This window comes from Stegodyphus dumicola, chromosome 8, assembly GCF_044657685.1.
Source record: "Stegodyphus dumicola isolate Sdum_Otavi_A_Nest chromosome 8, ASM4465768v1".
In the NCBI taxonomy this organism is placed as follows: domain Eukaryota; kingdom Metazoa; phylum Arthropoda; class Arachnida; order Araneae; family Eresidae; genus Stegodyphus; species Stegodyphus dumicola.
The window spans coordinates 174,539,529-174,561,354 of record NC_140775.1 but is presented as its reverse complement, the minus strand read 5'-3'; the positions used below and the strand labels follow the sequence as shown (position 1 = coordinate 174,561,354).

The 21,826-nt window shown below is 31.5% G+C and overlaps 1 protein-coding gene and 1 pseudogene across 10 annotated transcripts in view; both read right to left on the bottom strand.

The window, feature by feature from the left end:
* The window catches only part of LOC118194838 (uncharacterized), a 73,732-nt pseudogene that overhangs the window by 33,217 nt on the left and 18,689 nt on the right, over positions 1-21,826 (bottom strand). The window contains exons 1-2 of one of the 6 annotated variants that reach the window (XR_015042810.1): positions 12,785-12,858; positions 75-147 (exon numbers count right to left, since the gene is read on the bottom strand). The exons of 1 other annotated variant lie outside the window; for it this stretch is intronic. The product of XR_015042810.1 is annotated as an uncharacterized LOC118194838, transcript variant X1 (transcript). Of the gene's footprint in view, positions 1-69; positions 148-12,784; positions 12,859-21,826 lie in introns of those variants that run through there. 4 more of the 6 variants (XR_015042813.1, XR_015042812.1, XR_015042811.1 and 1 more) reach the window with 4 other exon arrangements.
* The window catches only part of LOC118194839 (uncharacterized), a 38,829-nt gene continuing 18,689 nt past the window's right edge, over positions 1,687-21,826 (bottom strand). The window contains exons 2-3 of one of the 4 annotated variants that reach the window (XM_085822778.1): positions 17,080-17,153; positions 1,687-3,726 (exon numbers count right to left, since the gene is read on the bottom strand). In XM_085822778.1, coding sequence (XP_085678904.1) covers positions 2,075-3,697 — 1,623 coding nt within the window. In that variant the 5' untranslated portion in view covers positions 3,698-3,726; positions 17,080-17,153 and the 3' untranslated portion in view covers positions 1,687-2,074. Of the gene's footprint in view, positions 3,727-12,679; positions 12,910-17,079; positions 17,154-21,826 lie in introns of those variants that run through there. The other 3 variants (XM_085822777.1, XM_085822779.1, XM_085822775.1) reach the window with 3 other exon arrangements.

The window sequence follows — 21,826 nt, the reverse complement described above, 5'->3', positions numbered from 1 at the left end:
ACTTACAAAATTTATAAATTAAAGCTTAAACATTGGGGGATTTCTAAAGCACAAAAATAAAAATAATACCTTACTCATTAAATCAGATCCCTCCAAATTTCAATATGTTCTTCACCATTACTGTCATTTAAAAGGTCTTTAAAATCCCTAAAAATATATAAAAGTGAAATATGTCTGAGAGTTTACAACTCAATCACACACACTTGACTAACAGATGAATCTGAAACACATAGGTTAAAGACTGAAGTGATATTGGTTAATTTATTAAAGTACAATATACATAATGAGTATCTTTTAGAAGGGATGCCTTTATGGTCAAGTTTATATTATATTACATGGCAAAAACAATGACAACCTCATGCAACTTATTCTGTTTGCCTAAATTTAAAAGGAATCATCACTGTTTGACAGTCTTCTCCATTCAGCTATAGTCTGGTACACACAGGTAAATAATATGCTTGATAAACTTCAATCATCAAGCTGCCGGATTTTTATAATATTCCAAAACTTGGATAAACCAAACAGCTAAAATGGTCACTAGCAAATGCTTCATTTGTTCCACATTTACTTTGTCTTAAAGCTCATTTAAATCACAATGTCTATAACCTGTTGGCAGTGAAGAGCCCAGTTTATGTTATTTCAAATAGAAAATATATTTTTACCTACTTCATATTGGCTATCAGCTTGCTAACTTACCTTTATGATAGTCAAAACCTTAATGAAGAATACCTTACTCTTTTAGCTATTATCTATTACTGCACATAGGCTAATCTATACTATACATGGGAAATTTAGCTGTTGCTTTACACTCATATAAATAAGACGAGAAGCAATTTTTTTTAACCAAATGCCATTTAATCTTTTTTTTGGGGGTGGGGGGGAAGAGTTCATATAATATTTATATACAGCAAAATCAAATTTTCATAATATGTATTACAAGTACCTCTAGATTCAACAAAGATGAAGTTTTTCCGAAATGTACCAAATTAAGAGATAAAATGTAAATATAGATGTCTAGTTTTCAATTAACTTGTTCGTTATTTTAACACGATAATCAGAAAAACTTCATGTGTTTACTTGTTTGCTATTTCCCTATGACAGAGTGATGAACAGAAAATTTGCATGTTGCTCATTCATGTTATTCCTTAACATTCATATGTTATTTTTCCCCAATTCACATTTTATTCATATACCTGATTCTATGTAATTTTTTATTTACATATTAGTGCAACTACCTTAGCACAAATGTCAAAATTTTCAGAATGTGCCAATCCCTAATAATAATGAACATAAGCTATTCTTCAGTTACAGCTATCATTCTCATAGTGTTCTTTTCATTGTATATTGAGCTTCAATAATTTTTAAACTTTTTTTTTAACATACATTATTTTTTTGCTGCAATGGAAGGAAATGTGTAAAACTTTCTGCAGACTTACAGTATTTCACATAAAATCGCTAAAGGGGTCAAACAAATGCTTTGAACCTTTGCTTTAAAAGGTTTGCCATATAACCTTTAAAAATTCACCATAGAAAAACATTTAACATTTTATTTGCAGGTAATCTGAAAGCAATGTTTTTTAATTTAAAACAAAAGGCCTAACACATGCAAAGAGTGAATTATTTATGTAATCTTTATTTTGAACACTAATGAATACATTCACAAAGACACAAAAAATCCCAGAGAAATTTATTTTATGATAAATTGACCATTTATTTGATACGGATATTAATTCATACACAGATTCCAAATAGTTGTGAAACGTACATATTTCATTTTTTTGACACATCTGATTTTGTTGAGTATTCTAAAATGATTTTAAAATAGTAAAAGAACTGATGGACACGAAATAAAAGTTTAATGATTTAAAAACATGACGACAGTGAATGAATGCATCACAGTGGTCCCACAATGCGATTATTCGGCAATCCATGTCTGAATGGACAAGAATCATAAAATAAGATTTACAAATGACACTTTTTATCGGTTAACAGTTACAACGAATTTTGCAAAAAAGGCAAAAATTTTTTGCTCTTGAGAAACATTAGTAAATAACAACACAATAACAGTCTGCTATCAGTATTTTGAACCCATATACACAGAGGAAACATCATGATCAGAGTATCTGAGAAGTTTCGCATGTTTATAGACTTCGTTTGTAGCAGCAGCAAGAGGCATAGGCTGCTCAAGTTCATGGCCCATTACCAGGGCTAAATTCAAGTCTTTCTGCATATGTTTCAGAGGTGTATTAGTCGCAAAATTTCTTACAAGTATTGCCTGACCTTTGTCTATCAGTGCTGGACATTGTAAGCTACCCAATGTAAGAATCTCCAAAAAGTCATCCTGCGAAAGTTTTGATCTTTCTATCAAAGCCATTGCTTCAGACAGAGCTGCAAATGATGTTCCGAGAAGCATGCTAAGAATAAGGTTCATTTTTGAACCATTTCCTACTTCGCAACTAATATAATATGCATGATTTCCCATTGCATGAAAGCAAGTTTCACAATCTGCAAATAAAGATCTGTCACCAGCAGCAAGTATAAATAAAGTGCCTTCTTCTGCTTGTTTCTTTGAACCATTGATTGGAGCTTCAAGATACTTGCCTCCATTAGTAGATATGGCTTCAGCTATTTCTCGAGATGTATCAGGATCAATAGAAGTCATTTCCACATATCCTTTTCCAACATCACCGCAGGTTTCTAAAGCTTTCAATACACCACAATTTCCAAAAACCAAAGATTTTGCAGCTTCTGGATCAGAAACACAGCAGAATGTTATATCGGAAGCCGTAACAACATCTGCTGGAGTCATACCTCTATGCGCACCGGCTCTTATAAAACTTTCCATTTTCCCTGGAGTTCGATTCCAAACTGTTACATAATGTCCTGAATTTAACAAGTTCTTAACAATACCTCGACCCATTATGCCCAACCCTAAAAAGCCAATTCTTTTATCAGTTGGTTTCACATGCTTTGTCTTCAATGTTTCACTGATCGTTTCAATATCGAGAGGAGGAGTAGGCTGTCTTTCAACGTAAGCTGGTCTACCCAAAATTGAAGGAGATGGATGAGGAGACACATGATCATTATATGGTGGAATATGAGTGTAACTAACATTGGGTGGAACACTGTTCAGCAGTGAAGAATAATCATCATTAGTCACCCTGTTTCTTTTAGGAGATACAGGTTCACTGATGTTATTATTAGAGTCATCAAATGATGGACGTTTCCTTGGTGTTTTCTTATTCAATTTTAACACCGTAACTTTTTTGGGAGGTTTAATTTTTTTTGATACTTTATTTTCACGCTTTTTTGTAACACTATTGACGATCTGAGGTGATTTACTTTTAGAAGAATCTTTCGCTACATGACCATCTGCCTTATCAGCTTTATGTGTTGATGGTTTATCTTTCTTCACATTGTTTTTACTGTAATTTATAATAGCTTCAACAGCATGCTGAAGTGCAGGTGAACGCTTTTTTTTACTAGCTTCCTCCAGCATACTGTCTGCATGCGGTACAATATTATCGTCCATTATCCACGCATGATTATCTGAACCAAAAAAATAAACATAATGGTGCGCTTTCTTGGGTTTACTTGCTTTTGATGCTGGAGGTTCAATTATTCTGGCTGGCCATGCTGGAAAGCCTTTCATTTTTGCCCAAACAAGATCTCCTACTTCAAGATTTTTTGCCACCATTTTCTGGAGTTAGATACTTTTTACAAATTCTACAAGCAAAAGAAAATTGAAAAATATGTATTAAAGTTAAAAAAATACAAGCAAAAAAATTGCATAAGTTTAACTAGCATAATTGTTACAGAAAGAGTGATTTATTAACTACAGAATAAAAACATGCTACTTAAATATAAGTATTAATATAGAAAACACATACATATTGCAGAAAAAGTTAATTTCCAAAACTTTCCATAAAAACAAATTTAATACTTCATTCTATTGACAAATGCATGAACATATCATGTGAGTTAATGTCGCCAAATCTCATTAAACTGGATAGGAAGTTATATCAATTTCACTCGAAATAATTCGACTATTAATCATATTAGTTTTGTTTTTTCCCACTACTTTTGTGAAAGATTACCTCTGCTTACTATATCATTCAAGCTTGTACTATTATGATTTTCCTTTTCAGCAAACTAATTTCAAAATCTTATTTATTTCTACACCACAACATGAATTTTTTTTATTCTGTCTCTTTCAAGTCCTCAATGATATCACTACTACAGTAAACAGCAAACCAGCCAAAAGCTGGATCGTTTTCCCACTAATTTTATAAATTTCCATTTTTTTTAACTGCAGTGCTTTTTCTTTTTTTCTTCAGTTGTCACATGACTGTTGTAAATCTGATCGGCTCCCATCATCATTATCTTACTGGTTCATCTCCAAAATAACACAACTGCCTTGCATACAAAGATTAAAAAAATTCTCAAACTTATCTTCTGTCCGAATTTTCTCATCCTGCTATACCACCGGAATGACATTTGTGGCAAAGCTTTCCTTTTTCTTTTTAATTTTTTAGTCCTCTCGCTCAGCAAGGTCAAGAGAAGCTTTTCAATGTGCTGCTCAGTATTAGGCATATAAACTTTTTCAATTTCTGCAGTTTTAAACAAAATATTGCAAATTACATAACTTTAAATAGCCTAGTTTTGAAAAATGGCAAAGTGTGACAACATTTAAATGGTACTTACTGGTTTAGGAGCCATGAAAGCCAAACATTGCAAAACATCAAATTTAGTTAATTGCAGATATTACAAATAGGTGGCGTTATTTTGCAATATTGATAAAGTGTTGATTAAAGAAGCTGTGTTTTTCTGTCCAAACGGTCACACAATATGCTTACAAGAAAGTAAGTGCTACAGCTGCATGGCATGACAGCCGATGAACTTGGTCCTATGTCATGATATCGATATCCCATAGATAGCCTAGCGGTACCTATCAGAAAGCTACTATAATTTACAAAGAAACTGTTAAAACACATCGAGAACAACACAATCATTTTTGCAAACTTCTGGCATGCTACAAAACTGTAGAATTAGAAGAAGGCAGCTTTCAATAGTTGAAAGAAAACAATAAATAAAACTTTATGGAGCATAAAAATGGGGTTATATGGAGACCACAGATTCTGGGGATCCATGAAATAAAAACTATTATACCAATATGTACTGCAAGACAGCACCTGAACTCGTATCTAACAGATTTTAAGTTGTGAAGTGTTGGCAGCAACACATTTAATAGCTCAATTATGAACGTCAAATTTTCAATGTAACACAATATTTTTTTTGTTAAGTAATGTTGATTAAACACCATTATAATGCAAATTTTTATTACTGTGTTTGCAGTAAATTTACGGTATCAGATTAATATTGGCAGTGCTTGTTTGGTTACAACTCGGAAAAGTAGTAACTAATTCATAATCACCAATAAGAAAACACAAAAACCGATTTAGCTGCAATTTTTAGTTTTCAATTTTATAAAATACTTTCCCAACACAGGATTAAAAATTATTTAAAAATGCATATACAAAAGTAATAAACAAGAACACTAAAAGAAAAAAACAGATAATGAATGTCTTCTGAAAAATCACCATTAATAAACGCAGAAACTTTTTCTAAAGCGCGAGACACATAAATGACCTTTTTAAATTTCTATTGTAGCTTTTGAAGGTAAAGCAAACATTTCAACTCCAGGAAGTACTCTAAAAGAGAAAGTATAAATAGACAGAGTTTGGTGCTAGAGATATTTAGATCAATAATGCATGGATTACAGAAAATGGAAAACTGGTTTCATGAGGTTGGGTCCTATTTATAACAGTTACTGAATTTACTACTTGTGCAAGCAGTCATTCAATACTCATATTTTGCCAGGAGTAATAAATTACAGCAAATAAAAAATTTCTTATCACAGACTGGGCCATTTAATTTACACTCAAGAAAATGCTACCAAAACAGATGAGTTGAAGGTCTTTCGATCAAGACATTCAACATTGGATGTCAGTACTTTAATGTCAAACACTGATGTGCTTTAGCAACTTCCATTTTTATTTGTAGCAAAAATAAGATGATTTAGATTTTAAGGTTGTGAGTAAATTGCTCTTTAAAATTTACATACCAGAACATTTAGATGTAACAATACCTTTTTGAGTCGGTGAAAATTTGATAGAGGATTAGGATTTAGGAACAAAGATGATGAATTACTTCTCTTACAGTTACAATTCCCGTATCATTCTACACAAAGATGAGTACAATGTGTGCTGCGGCCAATAGAAAAAATTTAAAACACCCAGCTGGTACCCTAGCTTAACTTTCATAAGTTTTGCAAAAAACAAATGCAATTATGTTTTTTTTTTTTTAAAGGGGAAGAGGTTTGGTCACTTTTAATGAAAAGTAAAAGATACTTAAAATATTAGTAATTGCCAGTATTATAAATTTTTCATAAGTACTGATCAGATGACAATAATAACACCTGAAAGACCTACCAACAAAAAATCTAAACCAAACTGAAAGGGGGGGGCAATGAAAAGAAACTAAAAGAAGATGAAAACAAAAATTTTTACAAGCTAATATTTAAATATAAGTTAACATAACACGTCGAATGACGATTATTGAAGATGGTGAGACATTTGCAGAACTAGTTTTGAAGATTTAAATACTATATTTTAAATCTTTGAAACTAGTCCTGCAAATTTATGAATATTATATTGATTCTTATTGCATTAGCACCTCCAATAATAATAATAATTAAATGTTAACAGGCTCTTTTATTACACATTGCTATACAAATATCAGAACTTTTGATTAGCAGTGAAATGTAGACAAGTACACTAATTTTTCCAACCAGATAGTGCACAAAGGATATTAACATAACAGAAGGAATTGTAAAAAAATTTCAAAATTCCTTCCTATTATTTGCAATTAAATTTTTCACCCACAAAATGAGATACATTTTATAATTGCCAATTGGCAGAGAAACTACCATCAAATGTTTTAAACATTGATGAAGTATTTATATTCAAACATAACGAAATCGTTTAGTTACTGAAGTGGAACTGCAACCTATGATCACGGCGGAAAAAGGAAAAATTGTGAACCCAAACATGGACTGGGGGAAAAAAAAAATTTTTTTTTTTTTTTTTTTTGTTATTGCTGTTTGATAAATATATCAGGTTTTAATGAAAGTTTCCTGCCACTGCAAATATCGTCTGCACAAACAGTTTGTGTTAGTGTGTTTAATCATATTTTGTTAAAACAATTTTTGACATCTGAAAGAAAGAGACTTGCTTTAGAACACTGTGTTGTGAAATTAAAAAATATTGTTATCATTAAGTAAAAGGTATCTGAAATAGAACTATCACATTACCAGATTAGAACCATCGTTTACTTTCAGTTCTATTGCATAAAGACAGCTATAGAATGTCACCAAATCATGTGTACAGCTTTAAATAATAACGTATCACTAAACATTGCAAAAGTTTGGTACTAAAAGTTAAAAAATAAGGACTATGACATTCAAGAAGCAGGTCTCTTAGACTGGTCAGCCTACTGATGTTGATGCGGCCTGCCGGCGAAAACTTGTGAAGTTTTAGTATGCAAGCATGCGAGATCTTGCGAAGGAGTTACGATGTTAGTGCCATGTCCATCAGTCGCTCTATGCATCACATAAACTTGATGTACAAGTTCAATCATTGGGTTCCGCATGAACTGAATCAAACAGATAAAGACAGATGTGTTCGGGTCTGTACTAATTTACTTGAATATAAACACAAAGACAAAATTCTGGATTGAATCGCCACGTGTGATGAAAGGTGGATTTACTTCAACAACACAGGGTGAAAAGAGAATTGGTCTGCACCTGGTAAAGCGTAATTTGACCAACAAAAAGATTATGCTTTGTAGCTGGTGGTATTATTCAAAAAGAGTATCTGGAAAAAGGTAAAACCCCCTGACAGTAAGGTATACAGCAATATGCTAGTCCGTGCTGATGCTGGAAAAATGTCGAACAGAGTTACGGTGAATACGGTAATTTTCATCAAGATAATGCCTACATGTGTCCGTATTCACTGGCTGTACGGACTCGAATGGTATCTTTTACTTCACTCACCACATAGCCTGCACATCACTCTTTCGGACACCTGCAGCTACATCTTGCTGGCGCTATCTTCCATTCTGCTCGGGACGTCCAAAATGAGGCTGACATGTTTTTGGATTCGCGGCCCCCAAGTTTTTTAGCCAAAACCTTTCAAAAAATACCAAAACACTGGCAAAAAATCACAGATTTGGGTGGTGATTACTACCTAAACTAAAGGTCCTGCTTTCATGATTTTTTTTAAACTTTATTAGGAATGTTGGTGAATCTTTACATTATGGTAACTCGGCGTTTTTTTGGCGACCAACACTGCTACAGCAACCTGCTAGTTTTGTTTTGGGTGCCATTTTGTTTTCACGAAGTAAACGCTTTTTTTTTTTTTTTTTTACTCAGCGTTTTTTACAACAATCTGCTGGCCGAATTACGCTTATACTAGAACTTCTATGGAACAAAAGTGCTTAATCATGACGAAGATTAGGTGCAAAATTGGGAGAAAGTGCAAAATCGAAAATTGCTTGCCGCATTTTTAAGAATTGCACATGCACGGTATCCATGTACATGTCGACCTATTTTCACTTAAAAAAAATCTCAGATTTGCACAAAAATGGCATTGCGCACACGCTTGACTTTATCTATGTACACATCGACCTATTTTCACTTAAAAAGTCAAAGAAAATTGACAAAAATTTAATTCTTCTTACTTTTGCACTTTAGCAGCGAAATTGTTTTTAAGTGCTTATTAGCTAAAATCACGATCGGAATTTTCCGGAAAATGTCACAGTACATGTCTCATAATCTCTCATTTCTCTGAGACAAAATAATCTGTGATTCAAACTGTGTACTTAGATTATTGCTAAGTCCTAGCTAGTAACCTTTATCGCCTTACCAAAATGTCGCCAAACTACCCGTTACCATATTCTAAAGATTAGGCAGAACGTTTTTTCATGGAAAACTTTCATTACAACCAGATGCATATATTTAGATATGGAGTCGCAAATTAAAATCCAACAGTGAATTGGTATAGTTATATGCATAAAATACAGTACAAAGTCTGTAATCCGGACGTCCATTATTCGGAATGATCTACAATCCGGACCTCAAAGCCACAAACTTTTTTTGTATGCTTTATGCACATGCGTTTAGCACAAAAAACGAAGCAGCTTAAACAACTTGCATTGAAAGAAATGTTTAATAAAGTAAACAAATGATTTTTTTTTAAAATAAATTTTGATACCCTTTAGATCATCATTGCTCTTTATTTCATAAATTACGATTTGATATTTTTAATTTTATAATTTCTTCATGCCATCTTACCAGATTTAAATTGGTGATCTATAATCAGGAAAACCCCGTAATCTGGAATCGCCCAAGTCCCGACGAATCCGGATTACGGACTTTATATTGTATATCTTAATGTTTTGATATGAAACGATATATGTAAAATTTAAATTTGCCAAATGCAAGAAAATTGCTGAAACAGATGAAAATCTATTCACCAAAATGAGAAAGGAGGGGGGAAAGAGACAACATGGCCATAGTCTTTAAAAAACCATAAGATTTGAGAAGACTAGGATGTACACCAAATGAATGTTTAGTAAAACTGGATATTATGGAAGAGTTTGGCACATGTTTGAAAAATTGTCAATTCGCCAAATGAGTTATTTCGTCAACTGTAGAAAAATCGGTAACTTGTCGCAATATGATTTTGATTGAATCCTCTAAACATGCAAAGAATTCATATTTAAAACAGAAGTTTGACAAAAACAATGAAAAAGCATTTGAAAGTTAACGACTATGTATTTTATGAGATCAACAATATTAAAACTTTTCATAATATCATATACCATTTTTGAAATAGTAGAAAAAGAGTGTAAAACGCTTTATCACTAAATTAAAAAAACTAATCAACAATAAATAGAACGAAAATATTGATTCATATATGAGCTAAAACTTTTGAAAATGGCACACTCATTTCAACTATGTACTTACTTGCATCTAATGAAAATTACTTTTATTGTGATTTATATTTAAATTAAAATCTATATTAATCAATTCCCGTATTTCCAATTCAACCATTTTAATCAATCATCCATAATAAACTGATTCGTGCGTTTTGACCCTAGAAATATGTTAATTGATGGATCAGACTGACAGGTATTTGTCCTTCCGGAAAAACCAAGAGCCCTTTCCCATACTTCTTTTGACCTTGTGCTTGGAAGGACCAGACGCACGACATCTCCATTCACACAAATCTGTTACATCTTTCCTTTCAACTGATTTCATATTATTTTTACCCCCGGGACATTCGAAATCAAACTATAATTCATGCACTACTCTATCAACATCTATTTGCAACTGAATCAAATAAGCAAATTTCACACGTTCAACTGTTTTGATGGCAGCCATTTTGCTCACACTATTCACGAAAGGAACAATTAAATGACAAATACCGATATTTTTATACTTGCAGGTGTCAGCATAAATATTACTGCTTTCTTAACGGCACCTCAAATACCTTGGGGTTAAGGAACACGACACATGTAAAAACACAAATAATGAAATGACAAATATTCGAAAAGCCTGGTTAAATAGTATAAATTGTAACTCTAAACCATAACAACTTTCCATGATGTCCCCTCTAAATAATATAAACTGTAACCCTAAACTATAACGACTTTCCATGGTGCTATTTCAGCACAACTTGACGAATGAGCCGTAAACTCTAGTCCAGCCAATTTTTTTTTTTGTTAGTCTGTTTTGTTCTATTCAAACCTTCACTGAGGAAAATATCAATAATGAAAGTATTTTTTCAGATAGCTACAAGGTGTAAGAGATTGATGCATTGCAAGCTGTTGACTACTGACACTTCACTATGAATTGTATACATAATTTTGACAATATAAAAGGCTGATCATCATACTAAAATAGATAAGCTTTATCAGGGCAGTGAAAAGTGGAATTAAAAAAAGTTCCTTCAACATGAAGGTTTCAAAATCACGTTTAAGTCGAGCTTCAGTGGCAGACTTTGCTACATCAGAAGAAGAGCCTACCAACCACAATGGGGCAAACATCGGTTGAGAGGTTTGCCGAATCAGCTACACATTTATGCATGCAAAACTTTTACTTCCCTGATTGGCAACAACTTAAACCATGTTAAACAGGTGTGAAGAGACTCAATGATTTTCACCTAAACAAAGTCATCATCATTCTAGTGACAAACACTTACATTCAAAAACTCTATTTTTTTCTGAATTTCATGCCTTTTTAGCAGATGCAATAAATTATTTTTTCACAGTAAGAGTTTTATTAAAACAATACGTTAATGTTATAGTACTTGCATGCATGGCCTAGCGTACCACTAATGAAACAGTATAAGAGTTTTATTAAAACAATACGTTAATGTTATAGTACTTGCATACATGGCCTAGCGTACCACTAATGAAACGGTATAATAAAAATATTTCAGCCTGCATATCTTTTAACTATATTTTCTTACTTATGAATATTTAACCACATATATTTTCATGTTTCATTTATTTTCTTTGAAAATAAAATAAAAAAATATATATTTTGATGTGAATAACATGAAAACAATAATAATTGTACAAATCATAATAATAAAAGTTATACAAATACACAATTTCATGAGTGAGCCTAAAAGATTTCACAAGTTTAATTGGTTAAAGCAAATTTACATATTAATTATAGCAACTAGCATTCTTGAAAACTGCTGGTGAAAATTTACACACTTTAATTTTTGTGTTACGAGATCTTATACAATTGAAAAAGGACTCAATATTTTAGTGCAGAATTTTAATACATAATATTTAAGTTATTATGTGATTTTTTTAAATATTTTAGTGCATACAGTAAATTAAAATATAAAAGAAACCAATGTGTAAAATCTGCATGTGATATTTTCTCAAAACATTACATGAAAAAGCAACACAAATACATTATATTTTGCACACAATTCTTAGGCTACCATCAAATTCTCACCCTTTATAAATTACATGTTTTACTTTCGTACTCCCGAGATATTTCATTAATTAGTTAAAATGCCGTGATATAAAAAAGCATAGAGATTGTATCATTATCTCGATATCTGTACAAAGCTACGCTTTATCAACATAATTAAATTCACAAAAATGGAAAAAAAATATTGAAATTACTTAAATTCTGCAAATTAAACCAAGCACTTCAATTTGGTACCTACATAGTCTTACCTTGCACATCAGTACTCGAGGAATTTAACACTTACCATGATTTATACAACCCAAAGGAAGAATATACTAATCCCAATACCGAAAGCTGGGCAATAAGGCTTCTGGCTTCGCTGTGCAAGGTGTGGCACGCCATTTTGAAATTGGCAGCGAAAAAAAAATTAATTCTTAATACATACTCTGTATAATCCTCAGACATTGTATAACTTAGTACAGTTAAAACACAAATCAACTTTTTACAATCCAATATAACAATCATACCCGTTATTATTCATATTATATCCTAATCAACAAAATACAACGGCATCATTTAATAGGAACGCCACAGGCAACATATATAAAAAAAATACTATCTTACATATGGAAAGGTAATTAAGTATTATTTGATAACCACAAAGTGTCAAAACCATCTTTCACTTCGTTATAATCAAGTATTATGTACTTCAACAGCTTTAATACTTACAATATAGCTTTTACGTCACAATTACAATACGGCGCTAACGGACGAGAGGCATCGAGCGTAGTAGTTGCAGTGCTTTCACATGGTACAAGCAATGTAAATACTGTGGCTGAACGGTAGCATATTTTTTCCGTCGTTATTAGATGCAATTATTATGAAAAATCTCTTCTATATAAACACTTAAAATACAAAATGTTAAATTTCAACTGTTTAGCACTTTCAATGACATTTATTCCGCTGACCTCAAGGTTTGAGTGACGTAGCTAATGTAAACAAACAAGGCAGTTGCTCCGTCTGCTGCACTGGATTTGTAGAATATTTAGTTTGTTTTTAATTATTCATAAAATTTTTATTTCAGCCTTTAATTAACTCTTCTTTCGGTAAAATCCTAGTATACGGTGCGGCCTTGGCGCGATTTTTAAAATTGTCGCCAACACCAAAATGATGCGTTTACGTTTGTCGCCAAATTTTTGGCAACCTCAAAGTAAAGCGTCACCACAAGTTTGAGTTGGCAAAAAAAGTAAACAAAATGATACTCATAAGATAATAAATCCTAAGCATACGGTGAGAAAAGAAAAAAAGCAAGCATTTAGAAATTGAAAATAATTTTTAACAGACTTTATAACAAATAAAAATATAATTTTCAACATGCATCGCAACAAATACAAAACATTCACATATTAAATATAATAAATTAAATACCATGGCTCAGTGTCACATATGTTTTAGGGTCTATATCATAACTCAAATGCCATATCCCTCAAACTCGGGTGGCGGATATATTGCTTTTATTGCAAATATAAAGTCTTTCATTTTTTTGGATGATGATTTATTATTTTTCAGACGCCGCCACATGTATTTCACCAAATAAAAGTCAAACTCTTTGCTTACCTTTTTCGTCCCCTTCATCCCACGCTTAACAGCATTCTACATTCCTTCCAAATCCTAGTATACGGTGCGGCCATGGCGCGATTTTTAAAATTCGGCAGCAATTCGACATCTACTGCCCATTGAATTACAGCAAGCTTTCCTTCCAGTTCTGGAAGTTTTGTGTTTAAATATTCGCAATTCATAGCACTGCACATCATAATCGAAAAGTAACGTTATCCAACTGTAGAACAAAATACGTTAGCAAATAGAACTGTAGAACAAAATACGTTAGCAACTCGAACTGTAGAATAAAAGACGTTATCAAACTAAAATCATATTCAGTATCTGACCAAAAACCGATTAATTAAAAAATATTAACCAATCAGAAACTCGGCAGAACCACTACTGTTATTTTAAAAAATACAAAAAATAAAAGATAAATAAATTTTACCTGAACATACGATATCCTTTCTCATTCAGTTCAGCCGAAGACCGAAGATTAACGGAACTTCAAACAATGGTTTGAAATAATTCTTCTCTTCCATCTGCACCAATCAAAACTTCTCAATTTAAAATATTTAATGAGCATGCGCGAAAATGCTCCCAAATGCACTCTCCTCCAGAGCATCAAAATCGGCTTGGTTACCACAGTTGGCGCACTTATTAGTCTCTTAAACGCGAATTTCGCCAACTCTCATGTGCACCGTATACTAGGATTAAGCCCTTCTTTCATTTGGTTAGTATAATTTTGATGACTTCTGTTTTCATGATAGCCGCTATTCGTTGCTTTATCATGTTTTGATTATACATGAATTCCTTCCTTAATTTAGAAAGTAAAACCTACTTATTTCCATTACTGTTTAAAATAAGGTGACCTCACGTCCCGATTTTGGCGTCCCACTTTTTAGAAAATATCTGCATTTCTTATTTTAAATGTACTGTAAAAAAATATTACCTATTATTTATTAATTATTACAGTGAATATAAAGAAATAAAAAATAATAAATAAAATGCATGCAGAGTAAACTAAATTAGACGATGTAGTGAGTTACATTTACTCGGTGGACGTGTTCAATCATTGTCGTTGCGTCTTGTCAAAAACTATCTATTGTTAACGGAGGAACAGCTAGCAGTAGCTGAAGGACTATTTGCTCTCCACACTAAAATCACAATCAAAGTTTCATATCAATTAATTTTATGTCGCAAATGATCAAGACATTGTACGGCAAAAAATTTGCACGTGCAAGGACAAAAACCGAAGCAATTATTTGTAATGTTTTTTAACCATATTTGTTTTCAAAATTGCAGAAAGAATTAGATTAAATGCACATTTATGTCCATATATTAAGATGCTTCCAACAACAAACATTTAAAATTGTTTCCCACAACTGTTAGACTTTTTGATCCAGAAATAGAAATTAAAATTAGAATATTATATTTTGTTTCATTGTCGGGTGAAACTTTTTTTTTTCCAGTGGCAGATTGTGAAGAGTTACAGTTTTGTAACAGAGTCCATTAATCTATATTAAGGACAGATGTGTTGGTCTCTTTATTATGGAGGCACCTAACAGGTGGGCCACTATTGCCTCCTATGAAGGGATGGACAGTTACAACTATGCCTTCTCCGGGATTCGAACCCAGGCTCTTCGGTATCGCAGCCAGGCTCCCCTAACCACTATATCGTTTGGGCAGCTGCCGAGCGAAACTTCATAAATAATTTTTGATTCAATAAGTACTATTTTAAAAAAGAATAATTTAAACAATAAAATTATTGCCTATTGTGAGGCAATAATTTTATTGTTGACACGAATGCAAATTTTGGTGTAAAAGCTAGAAGAGGCATCAATAACGTTTTTACGAAACTTAACGAACGTTTGAACCAAAAAATTATTCGTGTAGGTTGTGCAGCACACATTCTACACAATAATATTCAAACAGCATCTGACTTACTTCCAGTGGATGTTAAAAATATTATTGCAAAAATTTATTCCTATATATATATATATATATATATATATATATATTGTGCATGTCGAAAGTTTGAAGTATTTTTGTGAAAGCAGAGAAATCGAATATAAAAGAATTATTGATTACAACAAAACACGATGGCTAGATCTTTTACCAACTGCAGAAAATATTTTAAAAATATACGAACCATTAAAATCATACTTTTTATCACAAGATAAATGTCCAAGAATTTTGCAGCTGTTTTTTGAAAATGCCCCATCACAAATTTGTCTTTTGTTCATCCACAACCAAGCTATGTTATTTCACAATGCTGTGAAAATTGGGACAAAATTTTAATTACGGAAGTGTCAAATGAAATCAATAACTTAAAAACAAAATTGCGAGAAAGAATTGATAATGATTACGTTCCTTTAGTTATCCGAAGGACATCACTAGATTGGAAGAACAAGGTGCCATAATAAACGACCTGATTTTCTGAAAGAGTCAGAAATTTTTATAATAGTTGCTTGGAATATCTTGAAAAACGGACAGTTCAATTCGAGGACATTAAAAACTTTCATTGGGTGACATTAAAAAAGGAGATTTTATGGGAATATCTGGAAAAATCTTTTTAATTTATTAATAATCATTTTCCGAAAAATAATATTTGTAAAAATGATCTTTTTGATGAGGTGTCATTGGTAAAAAGATACATTACTGACAAAAAAATTAAATGTTGGTTGTCTGCAAATATGGAAACAGACAAAAATGGACGGAGTTATTCCTTCATTTTAAACAGAATACTATTCCTTATGAAAATATTTTCCCCATGTGTAATGTGTATATGAGCCAGTTTCCCTTAGAAAGTCCTCCACGAAGGCATCCCTCCCTTTAGGCAGATAGCCCTCGAGGCTTTGCCATAACCACACACACAAAATAAAGGCCAATAAAATCACTGTTTTTTCAGGGCCTCAATATACATGACAATTTAATTTTAAATTAAAAAAACTCAGCAATCTCCCATAAAAATTTAGAATTAAATAAACAATTTACAACAGAATCCTTTTATATTAAAATGTTGCCTCAGTATTACTGATGACGCTAGTATTACAGCTGTCAGTACACGAAGGAAACCAGGTTCATTGAAATTTAATACATTTGATAAAGAATGTAACATCCATGTCTTCATTACATCCACAACATTTAACTCTAATATCTAAAATAAAAGATATTAAAAAAGTTTTACTTTCCAATATTTGTGTGTATTGATTAAAAACTTGATTATAAAAAATAAAATATTAAAATACATTATAATGAAACAAAAATTGTGTGGCAAAAACTATTCTATGGCAATGTAAATTAGCCTTGTGTTTAAGTTTTTGTAGTTCAGCAGATATTACACTAATTGAATTATTGTAATATTTTAAGTCAACTAATTATACATGAATTATGATTATACAATACATTATTATTATGCTTACATTTAAAAGTTTCGAAAATGTTATTCAAGACCTTGGGATTATTTTCTCCAATAACTGATATCAACTTAATATTCCTAATAAAATAAAACATAATTGGTAGATAAGAAAAATTTATATATTTTACCTCATTTTCTGCAAAAATTCAAAGATATATTATAATTAATTGCTTTCTTCATTTTTGCCTTAAGATAGCTTGTTTATAAGTACCATACTATTCGGCATTACTTTAAAACAAACATCAAGGAAGGGGAAATCACTAAGAAAACGTTAAAAGAGGACTTGAAATTTTTGGCAATTGCTGTAAATATCTAAATTTGAAATATCATTTAATTTTAGTGGAACATTTGCTAGACTCCTTTATAAACACAGTGCATGCAAAGGTTATTGTTCATTAGACACATGACCACATTTTCCTTTTCTTTTCTTCTTTTGCAGAATGTATCTCATTGGGTATGAATACAAAAATTACAGTTCAACAGAATGTCTTCCAATTCAAACACAGTTCCTCCTAAAATTCTTTTTCAAGGCAAAAGATTGTCTCGATTCTCAGGCAAAATACAAGGAGATTCTAATCCAATAAATATCAACACACCCATGATATCATACATGACATCACAACTCTTTAACATCTAGGACTTTCGTTTGATAGATAAGTAAAACCAATATGCGTTCCCAGCATTCTGATATTCCATCGAATGGCTAAAAAGTGGGAACATAATAAAGGTTACTGTCTGTCAATACAACATGGTATATTGCTTTGGTTTATCTGATTACGGTGAAACATGCTAAGGCTATCTGCCTAAGAAAATTGATGCCTTTGCGAACAACTTTCTAAGGGAAACTGGTTCATATCCACATTACACATGGGAACAGCCACGAAAACGCCTATGCAGCCAGCCTGTTCACCTGGATTCAAACTCAAGTCAAATTACCAGTGTTCAACAAATTTACTACTTGGCCATTGGTGGGCACACCATGTTGTAGATATAGGAACGTTAGGCATGTTGTGATAATATAATAATTTATCATTTGCCATTGATTGTTGTGTGCATCACACACAGCTTAAAAGCAAGTAAAGATACAGTTTTTATTATGTACTCCAGTGTAATTCCCGAGCTTGCGAAGAACCCAAGCTATGTTTCCATTATTTTTCTGGTTAAAAATATATGAAACAAGTTAATGATGCTGCAAAGCAATGAAAGGAATGTACGTGTGATTTGGAAGAAGGAATTGAGGAAGGAACTGGAGGAAAGAAGGAAGGTATCTGTGAATCCAACATTGACACAGATAGTGAATTTGGTAGGAGTGAGAAAATATATTTTAATAAAGGTTTGGAACATGGTGAAATATACCAAAAATTTTTTAGAACAATACAGCTGTGTTACATAGCAAGAGATTAAAATTCTATATAGAGAGAGCAAAGTAAATAAAATTATCTGAAAGTTTTCAGATTTTATATTACGCCCAAAGGGACCTTTTTCTAATGTTTTGCGTGTCGCCTTTATTCATTAAATATCACGTTCTTTACACTTAAATCATAAAACTCAATCCATCAGCAATATTACAAAATAATTTAAAAAGAGCATATCCTTAGAATTTCTGATTCACAGTCTCGCGTGCTGAGATAAATTTTTTTTTTTTTTTTCCCATACAGTGTTGCCATTGCTTGCTTTGAAATTGTCGAGTTTGTTAATTAATAAATTCATTAAAGGTTTTACAAAATATCAAATAAATAATAAAACTAATTCCTAATTAGGGCTTCCAAATGCCCACATTCGGGTGGAGGATATATGTTATTCAAAATTTGATGGCTCTAGGTACCGTTGTTATATCATAATACGAGAAACATACACACATTTATGCAGATTCTTCATTATTTAATTTCTTTTAAATATAATGCACAGCTCTAACATTTGGTAGCATTTGAAAAGTGATACATAGTTTATAGCAACTGAATGCAAAATGCCAAAACAAAATTAATAGCCCTTCTGGATTAACGACCTTTGGGCTAAAAGAAAAACATACTCTGGAGCATTCTAAAGTTTTAAAACAAACATTTAGCAGAAAAATGTTCGAAACATGTAAGAAATATTTTATGCTTTATTAACATTTCTTATTTTCATGTCTTTATTTTATATATCCTTAATGTTTGTATATGTCCTTATTTATTTTGCACTTTTAGTATAAATATTCTGATTTATCTTTAATGTTCTGTAATCCAGAAATTTCTAAAATCCGCACAACCTCTAGTCCCAAGCTTTATGGAATTCTTGTTTCCTACTATAATAGAAAATGTAAATGTTCATTTGTATTATAATTTGTAGTTTAAAAAAACTCTACTGTTTGTGCCTGAGTATATAATAATCAGTGCAGGATTTACGTATAAGCTGTACAAGCTATAGCTTAGGGTCCCAACTTTCTTGGGGAGCCCCAAAACTTAAAATATAGTATAACAGACTTATAAAAAGCCCATATCTCAAATAGCTTAGGACATTATCAAGTCTAAATCCAGCTCTTATACTTGAAATATTTGTAAATTAAATTAGAATAGAAATTAAATAGTAAATTAGAACCTGTAAGATTAGAAGACAGATGGTGAATTATTGCTAATTCTTGAACAACTCATAGAATACAGAAGAAGGTTTAAATAACCCTTTTACTTTACTCTCAGTTTGAACACAAAGGCACAACTCGTGCTACAGACAAAATTTCCACGACTTGTGGATATTTTAAATCAACAGAACATACTATTGAATTAAAATGTCAATAACACAGTCCAAGACTGCACATTAAATAGAATAAGCTATCTCATTAATTTTATCAGCACATATTTAACACATCAGCTAGTGCGAAGCTAAAACAGGAATATAATTTTTAAACAAAGCTGGCTAAAAATATCAACAGCAAGACACGACTGCCAGAAGCCCACTTAATTAAAGATTCAAAACCCTCAGCTTAAATTCACACAAAGCTAATTTGCATTCTGTTGAGGAATATGGAAAAGACAAGTTATAGTAAACACTTGAATCACAATAACTGGTTAGTTAACATAAGAAACATTACAAATCTAATAATATGGTTCTTAATTTAAGCAATCCTACTAATGTCTGAGCAGTCAAGGACTGCTGGTATCTTGTCTCAGAAACTAAGCCATGCAAATGAGCTGACTGCATGGTCTTTGTGATTTTTCTGCATGTCAAATGTGAATGTCCTCTAAAGGCATTCCTCCCCTTACGCAGATAGCCTCCATGTGCTTTGCTATTTTTAAATAATCAATCAGCCTAATTTATGCACAATTTTCTAAATGCACATTTCTAAATTAAGACAACCAGAAACTCAGCAAAGCCTAGTGTAGGTATCCTGTTGGGAGGAATATGATAGATACAGTGTCAATGGTCTAAGTACATTTTGGCAAAGTTGATGGAAAGAGTAGAAATTTTCAGGTATTAAAATTTTCATTGATATAAAATTATTAGGAGTATGTGCACAGAGAAGGAGCACATTTTAAATTTTTGAAATAAGTATTAAGAATTTTAATAAATTTTAATATAACAGAAACTGTAACAATAATAATAATAATAATGTGAAAACAAAGGTAACAATAATCATAATTTATTATATTACTAATGATTAGAATTCAGGTCTTGACAAATCACAATTTGACTTTAAAAATGAGTTTATTCTAAATCCTATATTTGCATAAAAATATAGTTTTCTTTGGGGGGGGGGAGATTTTTGATGATAACTAGGAGCCCTTTCAAAAGTAAGCAATAGCTAATTTAAAAAATTTACCATGCAGTAAAGCTATGAAATATGTTTGGACATAAAGAACCTTCAAAATCATTTTTGTTTGTTGCCTTTGCTATAAATGGAAAATAAAATAAAAATCTAATATTTTAGAAAATTCTGCTGCTGTTAAACATTTCTGTAGTAGAAGACTATGTTTTATCTATATATTTTTGATGCAATGTTTGATGTTTTGAATGCATATATGATGCAAAATTTTGAAATCAGCAAAATAAATTTTGTTGCATGTAAAATGAAGTTAAGCAAAATAGCAGAAAAATAAATTGGCAATATTAAAAAATTTCTCTTATGAACGAAAAAAAAAAAAAAAAAAGTCTTTAAACTTTTGATTAATATTCTTTTTTTATAAATTTAAAAAACAGATTTTCATGTATAATTAACCCATTGCGTACATTTGATGATTTGTTATGCACTTGTTTTGCGTAAGTTATGGATAATGAATCTTAATCGTCATTCAAACTTGGGCAAAATTAAACATGTACATTCTTGTTCATGGCAAAAGTGATTGGTATCAGTTAGAGTAAGTTTTTTTCCTATACTTCAGTGAATGCTGTTTGTGAAAAGTCAACAGAAGAATTTTTTTTAATAAATCCATACCCTAAGGATTAATATATATATCATAAAACTGAAGATAAAGAAATTCACCGTGCAGTAAAAATTTGTTTGGAAATTTAGGGTTTAAAATAACTTTTGCAATTCATTAAAGATTATAACAAAATGTGCAAACTAGATTTGTCGCTATCATCGCTTATAACAAATATGCCAAATTTCACAATGTACTAATATCAAAATTCATGTATATATTCAGAAATTTTCAATAATAAACTCAATTTTTTGCAGGTATGCCTAGAAATACACCTACTTTACGATGATGGTAAAACTTTTACAGGTTATAATTCAAAATTTGTTTTGAAAAAATTTTTTAAAATTACTTGAAAAT